Source organism: Chenopodium album, chromosome 2, assembly GCF_948465745.1.
Source record: "Chenopodium album chromosome 2, dcCheAlbu1.1, whole genome shotgun sequence".
NCBI classification, from domain to species: Eukaryota; Viridiplantae; Streptophyta; class Magnoliopsida; order Caryophyllales; family Amaranthaceae; genus Chenopodium; species Chenopodium album.
In genome coordinates, this window is record NC_137835.1 from 6,067,042 (window position 1) to 6,085,847 (window position 18,806).

The 18,806-nt window shown below is 36.3% G+C and overlaps 1 protein-coding gene across 1 annotated transcript; it reads left to right on the forward strand.

Moving 5' to 3' along the window:
* The first annotated feature begins 11,945 nt into the window (after positions 1 to 11,945).
* LOC145594328 (hyperosmolality-gated Ca2+ permeable channel 1.8-like) lies at positions 11,946 to 18,126 on the forward strand. Its single transcript, XM_081650662.1, has 11 exons — positions 11,946 to 12,290; positions 13,241 to 13,393; positions 13,596 to 13,731; positions 14,566 to 14,667; positions 14,837 to 14,956; positions 15,085 to 15,165; positions 15,438 to 15,778; positions 16,001 to 16,246; positions 16,440 to 16,764; positions 16,917 to 17,150; positions 17,570 to 18,126. The coding sequence occupies exons 1-11, from the start codon at positions 11,980 to 11,982 to the stop codon at positions 17,888 to 17,890; spliced, it is 2,370 nt and encodes a 789-aa protein (XP_081506788.1). The 5' UTR covers positions 11,946 to 11,979; the 3' UTR covers positions 17,891 to 18,126.
* Positions 18,127 to 18,806: the final 680 nt, after the last annotated feature.

Here is an 18,806-nt window from a genome sequence, read left to right on the forward strand (position 1 = left end):
AAATACTATTGAATAAGTTTCATTTTTCCTTAAAATAAAAGAATATGTTTCATTTCACATTATATAACAAATTATATGTAAAAAAAGTTGTGATTCAAACATTGTAATGGCTACAAAATTGTTAAGAATATCAATTATCATACATATATATTTATAAATATCCAAGGCTGGTACTTACCCAAGTCTTGGCCCCCTTTATATCCAGATTTTGATATCATATGAATAAAAAATCTTGTACAAAAATTAAAGTTTTATAGTAAGTATAGTTGGTTAGTTACTTGTTGCATATATATTTGAAAGGTCAAGGGTTCAATTCCCCTTGTATACATGCACATTTTATATATCCAGACAATTAAATTTTTTGAATTGCAACGGGTATTTTGTAACAGACATTTGTTGAACTCTCCAAACTTCAATACCTTCTGAGTACTATTATTGTGTCAGCAATTTTATTTTCCTTGTTTATTTTGGCAAATCTTAACCGATTGTAGAAGGTTAAAACTTGTTTCAGTTTTCTACTTGCTTCACTTAGATTTGTCAGTTTCTGACCCAAATTGTTAAACCCGATTGTTTCAAACCGATCTAAAAAGGAATTGAATCGTTAAAATTTCATTTTTTTGAAACCGAGAACCGACCCTACCTAATTTTTTCCAACCGAAACTAAATTGAACTAAATTCATGCGAACCGTTACTAACCCGACCCATTATCAAGCCAAATCGTTACAACCCGAAACTAAAAACAACCCACACTGATTACGTCTGAACCCGATAGCTATTAACCGACCCATTTTAAACCGAAAATTGTTTACACCCGGCAAAAATCCGATAAACCTGAGCTGTCCCAACTTATACCCGTTGTGATCGAACCGTTTATAACACGTAACCTGTTGTGACCGAACCGTTTTCAACCCATAACCCGTTGAAACCAAACTGTTTACGACCCATAACCCGTTGAAACCAAACTGTTTACGGCTCGTAACCCATTGAGACCGAACCGTTTACGACCCTAACTCGTTATGGCTGAATCTTTTACAACCCATAACTCAATATGTTTATGATGTTATCCGTTTCAACCCATTACTCAATAAACCCAACTTATTTATGACTTAATTGTACTTGATTATAACATGACTTGTTCGGCTGTTCCTACCCATTATCTGATCAAGTTCAATCCAAACCGAATATAACTTGAACCGATAATGACCGAACCAAATTTCACCCGATCTATTTTGAACCGAAACCCATTTTAAAACTTAACTCAAACTGATTATGGTCCGATCCAATTACAACCCGACCTGATTAGGACCCAAACTATTTTGAACCGAAACCTGCTTTAAATTGGCTAAACCTATTTTCAAACCGACCTGGCTTAACCCAAACTGATTATGAACTGAACCGACTACAACCTGACCAGATTAGACCCAACCCGAATTGAAACCGCAATAAAAAAAAGAAACCAAATCGTAGTAATCCGATAATTTTCAAAATTGACTCGCTAATCATTTCAACTCGGTAAAAATCAACCCGCTAATCATTTCAACCCGGTATAAATCAACCCGCTAATCATTTCAACCCGGTATAAACTAACTCTTTATAACCTGAATTGAAATTGATAAACCCAACCCAAACCCGAATGGTTTATCCGAATCAACACCCATGCCTTCACTCCAAACATTACTACTTCATTTGCAACAAAATCCAAAGTTTGGTACGAGTATCTTTTATTTTACTTCACTCTAAAAGCATGCTAATACTTTACAAAAGAAAGTTAAAAAAAAAAAAAAAAAAAAAAAAAAAAAAAAATACAAAAGAATTCTTTGAGTTTTCATACTTTAAAAGCATGCTAATACATTACTACTTCAATAAATCTACTGTATAATTCTATTGCAAAAAATCAATATTACACATAAAACAGGCAAAAAAATCAATATTACACATAAAACAAATATCCCAAAAGAAAAAATAAGGGTGGCAGGAATCGAAGGACCTACCAAAGTGCTAGACTTTCATATTTGATTATTTGCCTCACAAACCTTTTTTTTTTTTTAATTAAAAACCCTACGAGTACCAATTTCCTCAAAAAAAAAAAAAAAATCCCATCAAAATTTCCCAAATTTTAACTCCGCAAGTAAGCTATGTCTATGTCGAAATTAGAGGAAATCAAAATTGCAGCAGATTCATCCAACCCCGTGAATGTTCCAGAACATCTCATTTTAGATCAAATTCTCCCAAGACTTCCGGTAAAAACCCTAATTCGGTTCAAATCAGTTTCCAAATTATGGCTTTCTACAATTTCTAATCGTCAATTTGCTAAATCCCATCTCAATTTATCTTCATCGTCTTCCTCCGGTCAATTCCTATTATTGATTGCAAATGAAATTAATCATGAATTATTGTTATTGCCTTATGATGAGCTCAACAATCTTAAAACCCCTTTAGATTTAGGTTATTCTCTATATTTTGATCGAAATGTGGAGGCAGTACAAATTGTGGGTAGTTCTAATGGTCTGGTTTGCTTGCATATACTTATGAGCGATGAATGCATCAAGTTTCGTTCCTTTTTCTGTGTGTGTAATCCTGCTACAAAAGAGTGTTGTGAGATTAAAAATCCTGGTAGGCAACAAGTCATGTCGCTTAGTTATTGGTTTGGCTACATACCGTCTATAGATGACTACATGATTGTTTTCGCTTCATGTAGGCCTAATGGTCAAGGGTTTCTTTTTCATCGTTTTTATTTGTATTCTTTGCGGAATGGGAAGTGGAAAATTATTAATGATCTTGAAGGGAATTGTGATTGGTTGTATGATAGATTGTTTGACTCGACAACGGTCTTTGATGATGTTTTGTATTGGTCTCCTACAAAACCTCACTCTTTGGGGAGACCCAAGCGTATTATTGGGTTTGATTTAGTTAATGAGAAAGTGAAAGAAGTTCCATTCATGGATTGGTTGATACAGTATGATGCTGCAAATTTTTTTGTAATGAATGGGTGTTTGTCATTGCTTTGCTGTTCTTCTTGTCAAAAGCGTGATGTTTGGACGATGAGAAAACATGACGATTGGAGTTCTTGGGAGAAATCGTTTTCTTTTCCTGCTGAAGATGAGTTTATTAATACTGTCACTCCCACCGGAAAGTTCTTGTTGGTACGTCGTCATAGCCAGCAGTATAAGATAATTGGCTTTAATAAGGATACTCAAGAACTATCCCAGGGAGATGCTTACATTCCTAAGGAAAAAAAGTTACTTGCAAGTGCAGCATGTTATGTTGAGAGTCTCATTTCGCCTTTTGGAACAATGGAGTCAAACGAGGAGGAAGATCATAAGGTTTGATCGTGTGATATCAAACATTTTGGGTGGAGATTTTTGCAAAATGGTGTTCCTGTCAGAAGCAATCTTAAACGTCGTGGGATTGTTGACTGTGATGTGTGTCATGTTTGTGGGGATGCTCCTGAAACTCTGTTTCACTCTCTTTTTCTTTGCTCTCATGCTAATGCAGTTTAGTATGCTTGTCCCCTTCGATTGGTGCTGGAAATCCAGAATGTGGTAATCAACTTTCTTCTTTTGCCTTGGATTTTATCCCTTCACAGTTCCTATGATAATAATATTTGGTGGGATACTTTTTGGGCCCTCCTTTGGGGAATTTGGATTAGTAGAAATGCTTGGTGCTTTGATAAGAAAAGGGTGCCTGTGGAAGCCACAATTCAGAGGGCAGTCAGCATTGTTGGGGTATTTGAGAAAGCTAATGCTCTTTTCCCTTCTGTGCTGCTCTGCTGGATAGACAGGTTACAATCCATAAGTGGGCTGCTCCCCCTTCAGGCTTCTACAAGCTAACTTCTTGCTGTGGGGATGGTGTTACAGATTTGGGTGGAGTTGTTCGTGACTGTGTAGACGTGCATGACTGTGCAAGGTGAGATGTGTGCTGATGTTGCAGAAGCTATGTCTGCTAGACATGCTTTGTCTATTGCTATCAAGTCGGGTATAACAAAAATCATCCTTGAGTCTGATTGTTTGAAGCTGATCCACAATCATAAGTGTAAGAAAAGATAAAACTCTGATTTTGGCCGCATAACCAATGATATTCTCAATCTGTCTAATAGATGCACCTCCATTGATTATGCTCATGTTGGTAGAAAGGGCAATGGTGTCGCCCATAGGCTTGCTTTTATAAGCAGAAACTATAGTGAGATTTGGGGTGACCCGTGGGTTCCGACTCTGCCTAACTTTAGGCCTCATCCTTTACAGCAGAGACAGGACAGCCACCCGGCTGTGGTCAGTGAGCTTATCAGCAATGAAGCGTGGGATATGGAGGCCCTTGTCACTCATTTTAGCAGTTGGCAAATTGAGGAAATCACCAAAATTCCCCTTGGCAGGTTCTGCACTTCTGATTTTGGGTCCTGGCACCACTTGAAGAATGGCCTTTTTTCTGTTAGAAGTGTGTATTATGTGGAATTAAATGCTATAAAATCTGATCATCCTTCTTCTTCTATGAACTCTTGTTCTTCACATTGAGGCAGGTTGTGGAATGCGAAAATGTTGAGACTATTATGCATGCTCTTTTCCTGTGCTCAGATGCTAAATGTGTGTGGTGTGCTTACCCGCTCCGTTTTGATTCATCGTGTGGGGAGGCTATGGCTCTTTTTGGTGTATTTTGTGGGGGATATGGCTGAAACGCAACGCTTGGTTGTTTGAGAAAAAAAAGCACTCTTGTTGAAGAGGTGTTACTGAAGGCGGTATCGTTTGTGGGTGAGTACGCTAAAGCAAATGATCCTTCCCCTTCTGCGCTGAATACTACGGAGGCAAGCACTGCTGTTTGGACTCCCCCGCTTTCTGGTTTTGTCAAAATTAACTCAGATGCTGCCTGTTTCAATGATGGTGTGGTTGGTTGTGGTGGTGTTATGCGTGGCTAGGAAGGTGATTTATTGGCTGCAACTTGCTGTACTTTCAAGGGGCCTGTTGACGTCATTATTGCTGAGGCAATGGCAGCTAGACATGCTGTTACAATGGTCATGGAGGCAGGCTTCTCGCATTTGATACTGGAGGTGGACAACCTGAACCTCTATCATAAATTGAAGAAAGGCAAACGTGACAACTCGAGGCTCGGAATCATCGTGAATGACATTCTTTTTCTAGCTAATTTATGTTTGTCTTTTGATTATGCTTTTGTGGGGAGAAGAGGGAATGGGGTGGCTCATAAACTAGCCAACATTAGTGGAGAGTATGATGGTTTAAGGGTGTGGACCGAAGAGGTTCCCCCTAGCATTGTAGCTGCTGTTATTTTTGACACTCTCTAACTTTCTCTTAATATAGTTTGGTTCCTTTTTCTCGTAAAAAAAAAAATGTTTATTCAAAAAAGTTTGTTTTCTTTTTCAAATGTCGTTGATAAAATGTGGAACCACCCGAAAAGATTAGCAAATATACGCCATTTTTGGCGATGATGAGGAGCACCTTTGGACTTCTTTTTTAAAAAGATGATAATGAAAATGTTCTTGACAAAGTTGGTGGACCACATCGCTAATTCATTGCCACTATAGCAATTTCAGTTTTTATTTAGAAAAACATGAGTATAATTTTGAATTTTTTGAAAGTATATTGGAGGCCAAAGATGTTGATATTGATCCCAAGTCTTGAATAAAACTTTTATGATTTTTATCAAATACTCCTTTTTTTTTTATAGTTTTTTTTTTTTTTGTTTTTTTTTTTTTTTTTGTTTTTTGGGTGTTTAGAGAGTCATAACTCATAAGGGCGGTTGATAAAAATCGATCCTCGGGTCAGTTAAATTCGAGAGAAAAGCTTTAACCACTTGAATTATCCCTTAGTCTAGGAAAAAAAAAAAATAAACATAATGAATCAAAATAATTATCAATTTATCAGTACTTAAATGGGGATATTAGGCTATTGTGACACCCCAATCAGAAAAATACGAGTATCAGAAAAATGGGTAATTAATTACTGTATTAAATAATTGAAACATGATAAATGGCTACTCTCCTTGCAATCTCAAATTAATCCATCATTTCCCACTAATCTCTAGTTAAGTTAAAAAAAATGGAACAAATAATTATACCGTACTTGGTATGTGTTATTAAATTATTGGTTCATTATGAAATTAACAATGAGTAAAACAGGGTCTCTAATTGCTGTATTGCATGTGAGGGGCAATTAACCGAATTTTTTTGCAAGTGCACGTCAATTATGACAGGAAAGAAAAGAACAACAAACAAATTGTGAAACAAAATATAAAAATATTATGAATTGAAATTGGAATCCTAAAGAATCCCTTCTTTTTAGTACTTCCCCTTAATTACGCGTCCTTCTTTTTCTCTTCCTATCTTATCCTTCTTTGTAATATTTTATGGTAGTAATAGTCGTTTTGGACAATTTGAATCCCCCATTTTTGTCCTAGAAATAGACGAAGTAAAAGACCGATCGTAAATGATGGCAATATTGATAAAGACTTACAATTACTATCCGATAGATCGTGATTAATTATTCTATATGGATTAGAACTCCCATAAAAGATTATAATGTTTAGAAAAAAAGTTTAGAAAATGTGACAACCTTTTTTATTCCGAGCATATTCAATTTGTTTACTTATGTGGCTATACTGAACTTGAATTGCTCTATGGAGTAGAATATCATAGCATGTGATGAACAGGAAAGACACCAAGGACTAGGTAAGAAAGAGTGCACTAAACATCTACAAAAAGGATGGGAATGTAAAATTGGATAATATATTCCCTCTTGCTTCTTCTGCCCATAATCTTGTCGCTTCTTTTGTCTTCCTTCTATGATGGTATTGGGATCCTCCAATTACGTCTTGCAAAGGATTAATAACACCCTCTTTATAATTAATTAGCTTCAAAAGTACCCCTTAAATGTTATTTTATGTTACATTTTTTTTATTGCATTCACCTATATACACTTATTTAGTAATACTAGCAAAATTGAACCGTGTTTAATTAATTGGTCCAATATATGAAGTAAAATTTAGTCAAGTTCATTAGTTTACTCTTAATCTCTGCTGATACAAGGAATCTATGTGTCAATTTGAGTGTCCAGATCAGGTTCGATAAAGTCAGATAGGGTGGAATTTGACACCTTGGGGCTGGGGTGTAAGGGTGTAACCATTTGGATCATCTTTGGGTTGTTAAAAATAACTGTCATACACAAAATTGAATTAGTTAGGGTTGAAGTTGGACTCACAATCCACCGTACAAAGTGTCCGTGCAACCTAGTATAAACAACCAATTTCATTATGCCCCTTGATCTCTTGGTCACCCCAAGATAAAAGTTTGCCTCTTTAATTCTTTATCGAAAAAATCGTCACATTTTTTGTTAATCAAATCAAACAACAATTTCATACAACATCCATATATTATTAGTTGCAACTTTAAAAAACTTACTCCGAATATAGTAATACTAGTACAACGAAATACACATACTTCCTCCGTTTTCTTATACTTGCAACAGTTTGACTTTTACACTATTCATGTACTCTACTTTGACTAGCTTTGACGATTTACAGCTAAGAAAAAATATAGTCATGTGGGATCTTGTTAGATTCGTCTCGGTTTATACTATTTTAATATCTAACATTTATAATTTTTTCATATTGATAATTAAAGATATAAATGATTGAAATAATGCATCGACAAGCGTGAAAAGAGAAGTGTTGCAAGTAAATAAAAACAGAGGAAGTATATGAGTAATACTTAAAAGTTAAAACCGTCACTTCTAGTCGAGTCTCACTAACATACTCCGTAAGTCCGTAACTACACCCCTCTCACACGAGGTCGATGTCTATCTATCAATCCTTCACGGGTTTCATTAGTGTTTTTGTCAATGGATGGAGTAATAATGACTACTCATCATATAAAAAATTGACACCCTTTGAAAAAAAAAAAAAACACCAAAAACCATATTCTTTCCCTTCTGTATCTGTTTTACTCCCTCAACAGCTTGTCTCCATCTTTCCAAATTCCTGCGACTTCCAAAAAAAAAAAAACACACCCAAAAATTAAAAGAAGCCTTCTTTTTTCACTTTCCTTTTCTCCAAATCTCTCTATCACTTTTTTCACCTCTTTTTCAATCTGTTACGATAATTAGCAAACCAAGCTTCATTTATTCCTCCACCATCATAAGATATTTATACAAGAATTGCCTTGAGCCACAAGGACTAAAGTCTATCTAACTTAGGAAGTTTATCATACTTACCTAAGATAATACTAACAATATAGCAATTATTTATCTTTGCCAATTAATAAGATATTACTAAGATATTATATTATCTTTTCCTAATACCCCCCCTCAAGTTGGAGCACTTGGGTCAAAGATGCCCAACTTGCTAAGTAGGTAATCAAATTGTTGTTTTCCTAGTGCCTTAGTAAATAAATCGGCCAATTGCTCGTTTGTACGCACATGATGAGGAACAATCAAACCTTCTTGAATTGCATCCCGAACAAAATGACAATCCACTTCGATATGTTTTGTGCGTTCATGAAATACGGGGTTTTGAGCAATATGTATAGCCGCTTGACTATCACAATATATTGGTATAGCACGAGGATGTTGCACACCCAAACTCAAAAGTAGACCCCGTAGCCACTTCAGTTCCATAGTGATGGCGCACATAGACCGATACTCCGATTCACCTGATGAGGTTGCCACCGTAGGCTGCTTCTTACACTTCCACGCAATAGGTGAATGACCCAAAAAAACAAGCCAACCCGAGACTGAACGACGCGTTAAAGGACACGCTGCCCAGTCCGCATCACACCACCCTTCGAGCGTGAGGTTGCTGTCCGCACTCAGCAATATCCCTTGTCCCGGTGTACTCTTCAAGTAACGCACAACCCGGATCGCAGCATCCCAATGAGCTTGTTGAGGAGCTTGCATAAATTGAGAAAGGACATGAACGGAATATGTTAAATCAGGCCTCGTCACTGCCAAATACACTAGACGACCAACCAAGCGTCTATAAGGCTCCGGATCTTCGAGGATAGGGCCATTTGCTCGGCCTAATTGATGATTTTGCTCCATAGGGGTTGCTGCCGGTTTTGACCCTAAGAGTCCTGTCTCCGAGACGATGTCAAGTGCATATTTGCGTTGACATAAGAACAAGCCGAAACTACTTCTTGCTACCTCAATGCCAAGAAAATATTTTAGCACACCCAAGTCCTTCATATGGAAGCAAGAACTTAAGTAATTTTTGAACAATTTCAAAGCTGTAGAATTGTTCCCTGCAACAATAAGATCATCCACATAAACAAGAACATTGAGGTGAACAGATCCATTTGTGTAAGTGAAGAGAGAATAATCCGAGTAAGACTGCATAAAACCATATTTTTTTAATGCCGCAGTCAATTTGGCAAACCAACATCTAGGAGCTTGCTTGAGGCCATATAGAGACTTTCGAAGACGACAAACAAGGCCCGGTTCATCGGTAGAAAAACCCGGAGGAAGCTTCATGTAAACTTCTTCATCTAAATCACCATGTAGGAACGCATTGTGAACATCCATTTGATGGAGCTCCCAATTTTTGGAGGCGGCAATGGCGAGAAATGCACGAACTGTGGTCATCTTAACAACCGGGGCAAAAGTTTCATCATAGTCAATGCCTTCGGTTTGGTGGTTACCAAAAACAACCAATCTTGCTTTCAATCTTTCAATGCTTCCATCAGAGTTATATTTAATTTTGTACAACCATTGACTCCCAAGAGCCTTCTTTCCGGGAGGAAGCTTCTCTAGTGTCCATGTGCCATTGGCTTCTAGAGCACTCATTTCCTCTTTCATGGCCATCTTCCAACCATGATCTTGCATTGCCTCTTTGAATGATCGAGGCTCCTTCCCTCCTGTAATAGCTGCAACAAAATTTCGGTGTTTTGCAGAAAACTTATCACAACTAACATAATGTGCTATAGGATACGGCATACCTGAGGGAGGAGTAGCAATTGGATTAAGTGAAGCTTCGGATGGACTATTTCGCGCCACATGAGTATGAGTTACAAAATCACGGTATTTGGTGTTGGCATATTTAGGACGATGACCACGCCCCATTAACTCGGGGGCCGTGGTGTCCTCACGCTGATCAGCCCCTGCTGCTGCCGAGGTGGGGGAGGCAGCCGTGGCAGGGCTGTGGTGTTGCGCAGCCACCTGCTGCGGTGAGGGAGGGGTGGCTGGGTCCGTAGGCTGCTGCCTAGGCTGCCCCTCCTCACTGTCGAATATGGGTGGGATATTGTCACAATTTTCCCCCATATTTATTGTAGCTTGTATGCCATCCGTAGTAGTATCAATGTTGGTGCTTTCGGCATCCAAATAAGGGTAAACGTCCTCAAAAAAACGCACATCACGTGACACAAAAAATTCCTTTTTATCTAAATCAAATAAATACCATCCCTTCTTCCCAAAGGGATACCCAACAAAAACACACTTCCTACTACGGCTTGCAAATTTATTCCCTTTCGCCTTTTGATTATGAGCAAAACACAAGGAGCCAAACACACGCAATTCACTAAATAGAGGTGGGGTTCCAAACAACAATTCATAAGGTGTTTTATTGTCTAAAAGCACAGAAGGTGTACGATTAATAATATGAGCTGCCGCAAGAGCACACTCTCCCCAAAAATATATTGGTAACCCCCCCTGAAATCTAAGAGCACGAGCAACATTGAGAATGTGTTGGTGTTTTCTCTCTACCCTCCCGTTTTGTTGAGGAGTGCCTACACATGAGGTTTGGAATATAATACCCTGGGCAAGGAAATAATTTTTCATGCAAAAAAATTCGGTACCATTATCACTCCGGACAATTTTTATTTTCTGAGAAAATTGTCTATCAACCATGGCAATAAATGACATAAACATCTTAAACACCTCAGTTTTATCAAGTAGCAAATATATCCAAACGGCACGAGAAAAATCATCTACCAAGGTTAAAAAATAATGTGCACCACACGAGGAGGGTTCATCATAGGGTCCCCATAAATCACAATGTACTACTTCAAAAATACGAGAAGCTTTATTATCACTTAAAGGAAATTTGTCTCTAGTGTGCTTAGAACGATGACACACTTCACAATCTTTATTTAAATGACCACTAGAATTGCTTAAAAAAGGAAGTAGCTTTACAACTTTTTCGGAAGGGTGGCCCAACCGCTTATGCCAAAGTTTTAGGGTATCTTCAACTGAAATAGCCGCAATCGATTCCTCCTCCCGAAGATAGTATAGTCCATCCTTAAGATCACCCGTTCCAATCACCTCCCTCGTGCGTTGGTCCTGTATAGTACATGTTAGAGAGTTAGTTGTGACTTCACAATTATTAGTAGAGCATAATTGTGAAACCGAAATTAAGTTACAATTTAATTTAGGAACATAAAGCACATTGAAAAGAGTAATTTTTTCCGTTATTTTCACAATTCCTTCTTTCATGGCTACTACGTTTTGACCATCTGGTAAGCCAACATTGCATGAAGGAACATCGTGCACATCCAACAAACAAGATAGATCACCGGTGACATGATGAGAACACCCAGTGTCGATAATCCACTTACCGTTCACTCGATGAGATGGTGTTGAATTATTACCCATGACTGCCATGACAGCCTGCCACTGCTCGGCAGTGAGGTTCGGGAAAGGAGCAGCAGCACGATATGGTGGAGGTGGTGGGGTGTCCCCCATTGTTTAAGGTATGATTGAAAAAAAAAAAAAAAATTTTAGTTAACCCGCTCCGATACCATGTTACGATAATTAGCAAACCAAGCTTCATTTATTCCTCCACCATCATAAGATATTTATACAAGAATTGCCTTGAGCCACAAGGACTAAAGTCTATCTAACTTAGGAAGTTTATCATACTTACCTAAGATAATACTAACAATATAGCAATTATTTATCTTTGCCAATTAATAAGATATTACTAAGATATTATATTATCTTTTCCTAATACAATCTCTTCTTCTTGTTCTGAAGCTTGAAACAAACAACAATGGCTACACTTTCAGACATTTCAGTTTCAGCATTCATAAACATAATCACTGCTTTTGCTTTCTTGCTTGCATTTGCTCTTCTCAGAATTCAACCCATAAATGACAGGGTTTACTTCCCTAAATGGTATTTTAAAGGCCAAAGAAAAGACCCTGCTTCTACTAATTTTGTGGGTAAATTTGTTAATCTTAATTTCAAAACTTATTTTACTTTTCTCAATTGGATGCCTGAGGCTCTCAGATTGTCTGAAACTGCGCTTATTCAACATGCTGGCCTTGATTCTGCTGTTTTTCTCCGGATTTATACTCTTGGGTACTATTTAATTTCTCTATTTTTGCACAATTTTACTTATTTATTTAATTATGATTTTATTTATTTTTTTATTTTTTTATTTTTTTTTTGTGTGTGTGTGTATGTTTTGACTTAACTTGAGATTTATAGTAGTGGGTGTGATTCAATTTTGCTCAAAAAAATGGAATTTGACTACAGTGATTCATGGGTGTGTAATTTTCCCGAAATTGAATAAGTGATGCTTGTTTCTGGGTTTTAATGTAATTCCAGTAGCAAGATTGAATTTTGTTTTTGCAATTAGTACTCGACTAATTTTCTGCTTGATAAATTTTGTATTTTTTTAAATTTTTGGTGGGGTGCGGTTTTTTTTTTTTTTTTTTTTACTTGTTTATTAATGTTTATTTTATTTTTGTGGGATTGTAATTGACTACTGAGAAAGGGATTACATTTTTGATGAAATAAAGATTGATTACTGTATTGTTTTACCCAAGGGTGACTTAAATTTCCACCCAAAATAAAAAGTTAGATTAATTCAGACATTTTTTCCTGGTGTTTCGGCTTAAGTGTTAGTTTAGACTTTTGGGTATGTATAGCTTCAATTTGTTGCTTGTTTTGCATTGGAAAAGTGACAATGGCTGAATTTTGGAGTGACTGGCATTTTATACTGTTGACTTGTTGAGAACTTTGGAAGTATGAAATTTGGTGTTTCGAGTATAATGTGTAAATTTCTGTTTTTGTTGGGATTGTAATGTTAGTTTTAGACCTTTTCAAATTTCTAGGGAGTAAATGGTTATGTCTCCGAATACAATATGATTTGTGTCAAACCAATTAATTTATATTACAATGATCAACTCAGTTCTTAAATCCTTTGATTAGACTTTTTTCACGGTGCTGCCAACTATTCTGTGTTATAACGATTAACCAAGATCGTGTTTATCAAGCTAATATTGTTCCTGTTCTTTCCTCCGCAGCTTGAAAATTTTTCTGCCTATGATGATTTTAGCACTTGTGGTACTTGTACCAGTCAATGTATCGGGAGGAACATTGTTTTTTCTGCGGAAAGAATTGGTCACGAGTGATATTGACAAGCTTTCAATATCAAATGTGCCTCCTAGATCATATAGGTGAGTGTTCATTACTGTCAATTTGTTGCCTGATGTGAATCTTAGCCTTGCCCAAATCAATTTAGTGGACTAACGACCTGAAAATCATGATTATAACTAAAAGATGATAATATGCTTCTGTTGATGCAATTGTTTAATACTTTAATGAGTAAAGTGAGCTGATCTACTGAAATGACAAGAGCTGTAATTTTGTAAATTCCAGGTTCTTTGTGCATATTGCAATGCAATATCTGTTTACATTTTGGACTTGCTTCATGCTTTACAAGGAATATGATACAGTTGCATCTATGAGATTACAATTTTTGGCTTCCCAGCAAAGGCGTGCAGAGCAATATACGGTATTATTTGCCTCATCCTTTGCTAGCATTTTAGTGACAAACACATCTTTTGTAACCCATTACTATGTGCTGCTTCCACTAAGTGTCTTTTTTAGATCCCTCTTGACTAAAGCTGCAATAGTTTGGATTTTTAAGTATTATTGTATACTGGTGAAATATCTTTATTATTCATTATTTATGTATTCTGGTTAGCCCACCATTTCTCTCCTCCGAAAGAGAGAAAATTTATGAAATCATGCCAATACCTTGCATTATGCTGGTAAATTTCTCTGTATTATTGAATTGATGTCAATATCTCGCATTATGCCAATCTTATGAAATTTTGAGGCCTTGAGCAATATGTCACTAGTTTAGATTGTTAACATGTGAAAAAGATAGAAAAGTTGCTTGTTAATTTGTTTTAGGCTCATTGTGTAACTACCAACCTAAATGGCTTATTATTTTTTATTAATTGAGTTTATGTAGGTAGTTGCTACGAAATTGAAGCAGTTTGTAAACTTTGCAGACACTTCATCTCCCTGCATGCAGCAAGTCAAATCACTTATTGCTAATTCTCTTTTTGGATTTTTGTTTTTTGTATTATACTTCTATTTGGTCTGGACCTTTATTCTTTGATGAGTACTGCTATTTTGTTCGTCAGTGTTTGTATATTCTTTGTGTGGGTTACATCCTGTTTTTTTTTTTTTTTTTTTTTTAACAAAACCCTGTATACCAAGCAGTTTTAGTATTAGTTCTTTTGACCGTTTCTCATGAACAAGCTTGTAGAGAAACATAATTCAATTCAGTGGTCTTATGGTTACAATCTAATTGAATTGGTTTATTGTGTTCGTTCAGGTATTAGTCAGAAATGTGCCACGTGCTTCAGACCGTTCAATCTCAGATTCCGTTGATAGTTTTTTCAAGAAAAATCACCGAAATACCTACCTCTGCCACCAGGTTAAACTTATTGCCTTGCTCATTTGATGCTGCTCAATGAGTAACACACCTTTTCTTTGTTATATGACATATTGATGTATCACATATTTAAATTCACCTTTTTTTTTTTGCTGATTTGTGAAAAAATGCTATCAGTGCACTCTTATTTAATGGTTTCTATTGTTGTTAGGCTGTATACAATGCAAACAAATTTGCCAAACTTGTGAGGCAACGGGATAAACTAAAAAATTGGCTGGACTACAACCAGCTTAAGTTTGAAAGAAAGCCAGAAAAAAGGCCAACAACCAAGGTAAAAAGCGATTATGCCATATTAATTAAGAGTTCATGGTTGAGCTTGGTATTGATATGTATATGCTGCCTGAATTACACATGTTTATGCCTTGAACCTAATAAAGTTGATTGTGCCTATACATTCAGACAGGATTTCTTGGTCTTTGGGGAGAAAAAGTTGATTCCATTGACTATTACAAAGAGAAATTGAAGCAGTTAGAGAAAAAAGTGAGTCATTGCAACATTCATTGTGATTTACCTAGCTCTTCTAATGCATGTATGAGAATGGCGATAGTTTTTTAAAAAATTTACCTTCGCAATGTGTTATCTATTACATGTACTTTCTTTGGAATAAAATTTGTCCTCACAAGTATGAAGTTGGAATATATATACGTGCCAGTTATTGACATATGTATAGGACCCTTGTAATGGTTAAAATTGATCTAAATGGCTGTGAAATGCTTGAAATATATTCATATTTTGTTCTAATAATTTTGTAGATGACAATGGAGCGTCAGAGAATTCTCGATCATCAAAAGTCTGTCTTGCCAGTTGCTTTTGTTTCTTTCAATTCACGGTGGGGTGCAGCTGTATGTGCACAGACAGAACAGAGTAAAAATCCTACATTGTGGTTGACTAGCTGGGCTCCTGAACCTCGTGATGTTTATTGGCGCAACCTAGCCATACCATTTGTTTCTCTCACAATTCGTAAACTTGTGATTGGGATAGTTGTTTTTGCCTTGGTTTTTTTCTACATGATACCCATTGCTTTTGTGCAATCTCTTGCAAATCTTGAAGCTCTGGAAAGAGTTGTTCCTTTCCTGAGGCCTGTCATAGAAATGTAAGTGTATGATATTGAGGGTTTTTTTTTAGCAACAAGTCTTGGCATATACTTACCTCGTTCTGTATCTATGCATTTCTATTTCTTCACAAGGTTATTCATATTCTTGTTCCATGACTTCTATGCTTTCTGTCCTAGTTCCCTACCCCTTTGAGAGCTTACTTTATGAATTGTTTTTATTGTTTACTTGTTTGTAACCTTAGTCATTTTCATCAAATGCAGGAAAATCATCAAGTCTTTTCTACAGGGTTTCGTTCCTGGTCTAGCACTTAAGATCTTCTTGTACATTCTTCCAGCTCTTTTGATGCTTATGTCAAAGATAGAAGGACACGTGGCTTACTCTAAACTAGAGCGTAGAGCTGCAGCAAAGTACTACTATTTCATGTTGGTGAATGTATTTTTGGGAAGCATAGTGACTGGAACAGCTTTCGGGCAACTTGATGCTTTCATCCACCAACCACCTAGCCAGTAATACTTTCCTTCTTTGAATCCCCTTGGCTCATTCATATTGTATTAGTCATTGTAGACTTGACTGCTCATTATCATCTACGCCTAGCAACATTTAGCTACATGACGAAAAAGAAGATGTGTATACATATCATACTTTGATGCTAAATATTTACACTTAGGTTGTTCACACCATATGTGTTTCATTCTTCAGGATTCCAAGAAATATTGGCGTATCAATACCAATGAAGGCTACCTTTTTCATTACATATATAATGGTGGATGGTTGGGCTGGCATTGCCAGTGAGATTCTCCGATTGAAGCCACTTGTCATTTTCCATTTGAAAAACATGTTTATAGTTAAAACTGAGCGAGATAAAGATAGGGCCATGGATCCTGGTAGTATCGATATTCCAGAGACTCTTCCGACCCTGCAGCTTTACTTCCTTCTTGGTGTTGTCTACGCTGTGGTTACTCCTATACTACTGCCATTTATAATCGTGTTCTTTCTCTTTGCTTTCCTCGTATACCGTCATCAGGTAAATACACTTCTCTCTTTTTATGATATAATTCTCACAGATGGTTATTTTGTCCATTAGTTGTGGGTTTAACATATCATTTATCATGTCTAATCTATTAAATTGTTATGACTAGTTGCACATATAATATCTAATGTTATGTCATTGTCCAGATAATCAATGTGTATAATCAACGATATGAAAGTGCTGGTGCATTTTGGCCACATGTTCACACCCGCATTATTGCTAGCCTTTTGATATCACAGTTGCTTTTGATGGGTCTTCTCAGCACAAAAAAGGCTGCGAATTCAACTCCATTTCTTATCATTCTACCTATAATGACCTTTGCATTCCACAGATATTGCAAGAGTCGTTTTGAGCCCGCATTTAACAAATACCCTCTTGAGGTAAGATTATTTGGTTGAGTTAAAAACGACAATTTACATAGCTTTTTCGGACTGATTTACTACTATTCAGTGTTATAGTAGCAGGGCCAATCCTTCATCTTTCTAAGGAAATTCGAAAATGGATTCATGTGTATAAAGGATGTTGACCAATTACCGAAAATTATTAATTAATACTTCATTTTATAATGATTTACTGGGATAACTTGGTGTCTATAAAACTCTTTTGTGGGTTGATTGTCCTGTTTTAGTTTGATTATTAAGCATCCATTATCATTTACTCCACTCTATAAGAGTGTACTCATTATTTACTGTACTTGATTTTGTGGGTTCTTTTGATTGATGATTGAAATGCCGACATGAATGACTTTTTTTTTTTTTAATTATTTTGTTTAAGTATTTTTAATTAAATGTCTGTACAGGAAGCGACAGAAAAGGACGAGCAAGAGCACACTGAAGGAGCTGAACAAGCCCTAAAGCCCTACCTCGCCGATGCCTATTTGCATCCAATCTTCCATTCCTTTGAGGAAGTTGAGTTTGACGAGGTCAAAGTTGATGAAGTTCGGGTTGACAAGCACCAAGCACAAGTCTCAAGCCCCCCGACTCAAGTAGAAGAAATCTCTGCTTCCTCTCCTCCACAACCGCCTCAATATTACAGTTACGATCATGATTTTCATTCTTATAATTATTACCATCATCATGAGGTGCAGTCTTCCCAGTACGAGTATCACTATCAGGGTTAATCCCAGAAAGCTGCTTAACCAAGAGAGCACTAACCATTCAATTTTAGCTCTTAGTTTCAACTAAGGTTTTATTAATGCATTTTCGCCTTCCTCACTCGGCGTAGCTTTGTAGATTCTGATCTAGTTACCAATAGTGTACATACTTTTTAGTAATGGTCATTCACTAAGGCTTGAACCCTTTATGTATGACTTCAACCATTAATACGAGTGCTTATTTAGCAAGGTTTCAAATTTCCTATGCGGCTTTATTTAGCAATAAAAGATGTGGTGGATCTAACTAGCTACTTCTTCCGTCACTTTTTAATCATTACATTTGATATCTTCTAATTCCTCCGTTTCTTTATAGTTGCAACACTTCCCTAAAATGAAAATGTCATAATAGTTGCAACACACTATAATTGGAAAGTATTTTATGTCAAAAATTGTACTATCACCCTTATTATAATCTCATGGCCCACTAAATTATACTTTTAACAATCTCTCTCCTCTATTTTAAGTGGTTTAAATCACATGAGACCCACTTTTCTTGAATACGTTGAAAAAGGGTGTGTTGCAAGTATTAAAAACGGAGGAAGTATAATTTGAACTGTTGTACTATAATACTTGGTATATGAGTATTGGGTACTTGGGTAGGGACTAGCTCAAGCTCAATAATTTGAATTCCCTTAAAATCAATAAAACGATTTTTCTGTATTGTGGGCTCAGAAATTAATTACATTTCTAGTTAATTGGAGTTATCAAATGTTAAAATATATCTTTTCATATCTGACAAATCTCATACATTATGAGGTTGGTTAGATATGGAAAGTATTTTCCAATAAATTGCTCCATTATTCAAATACAAATAAATAAAAATAAAGAGGTGTTTCTTATTAATTTAAAATCTTGACATGAGGCCTTAGAAACAAGAAACTTA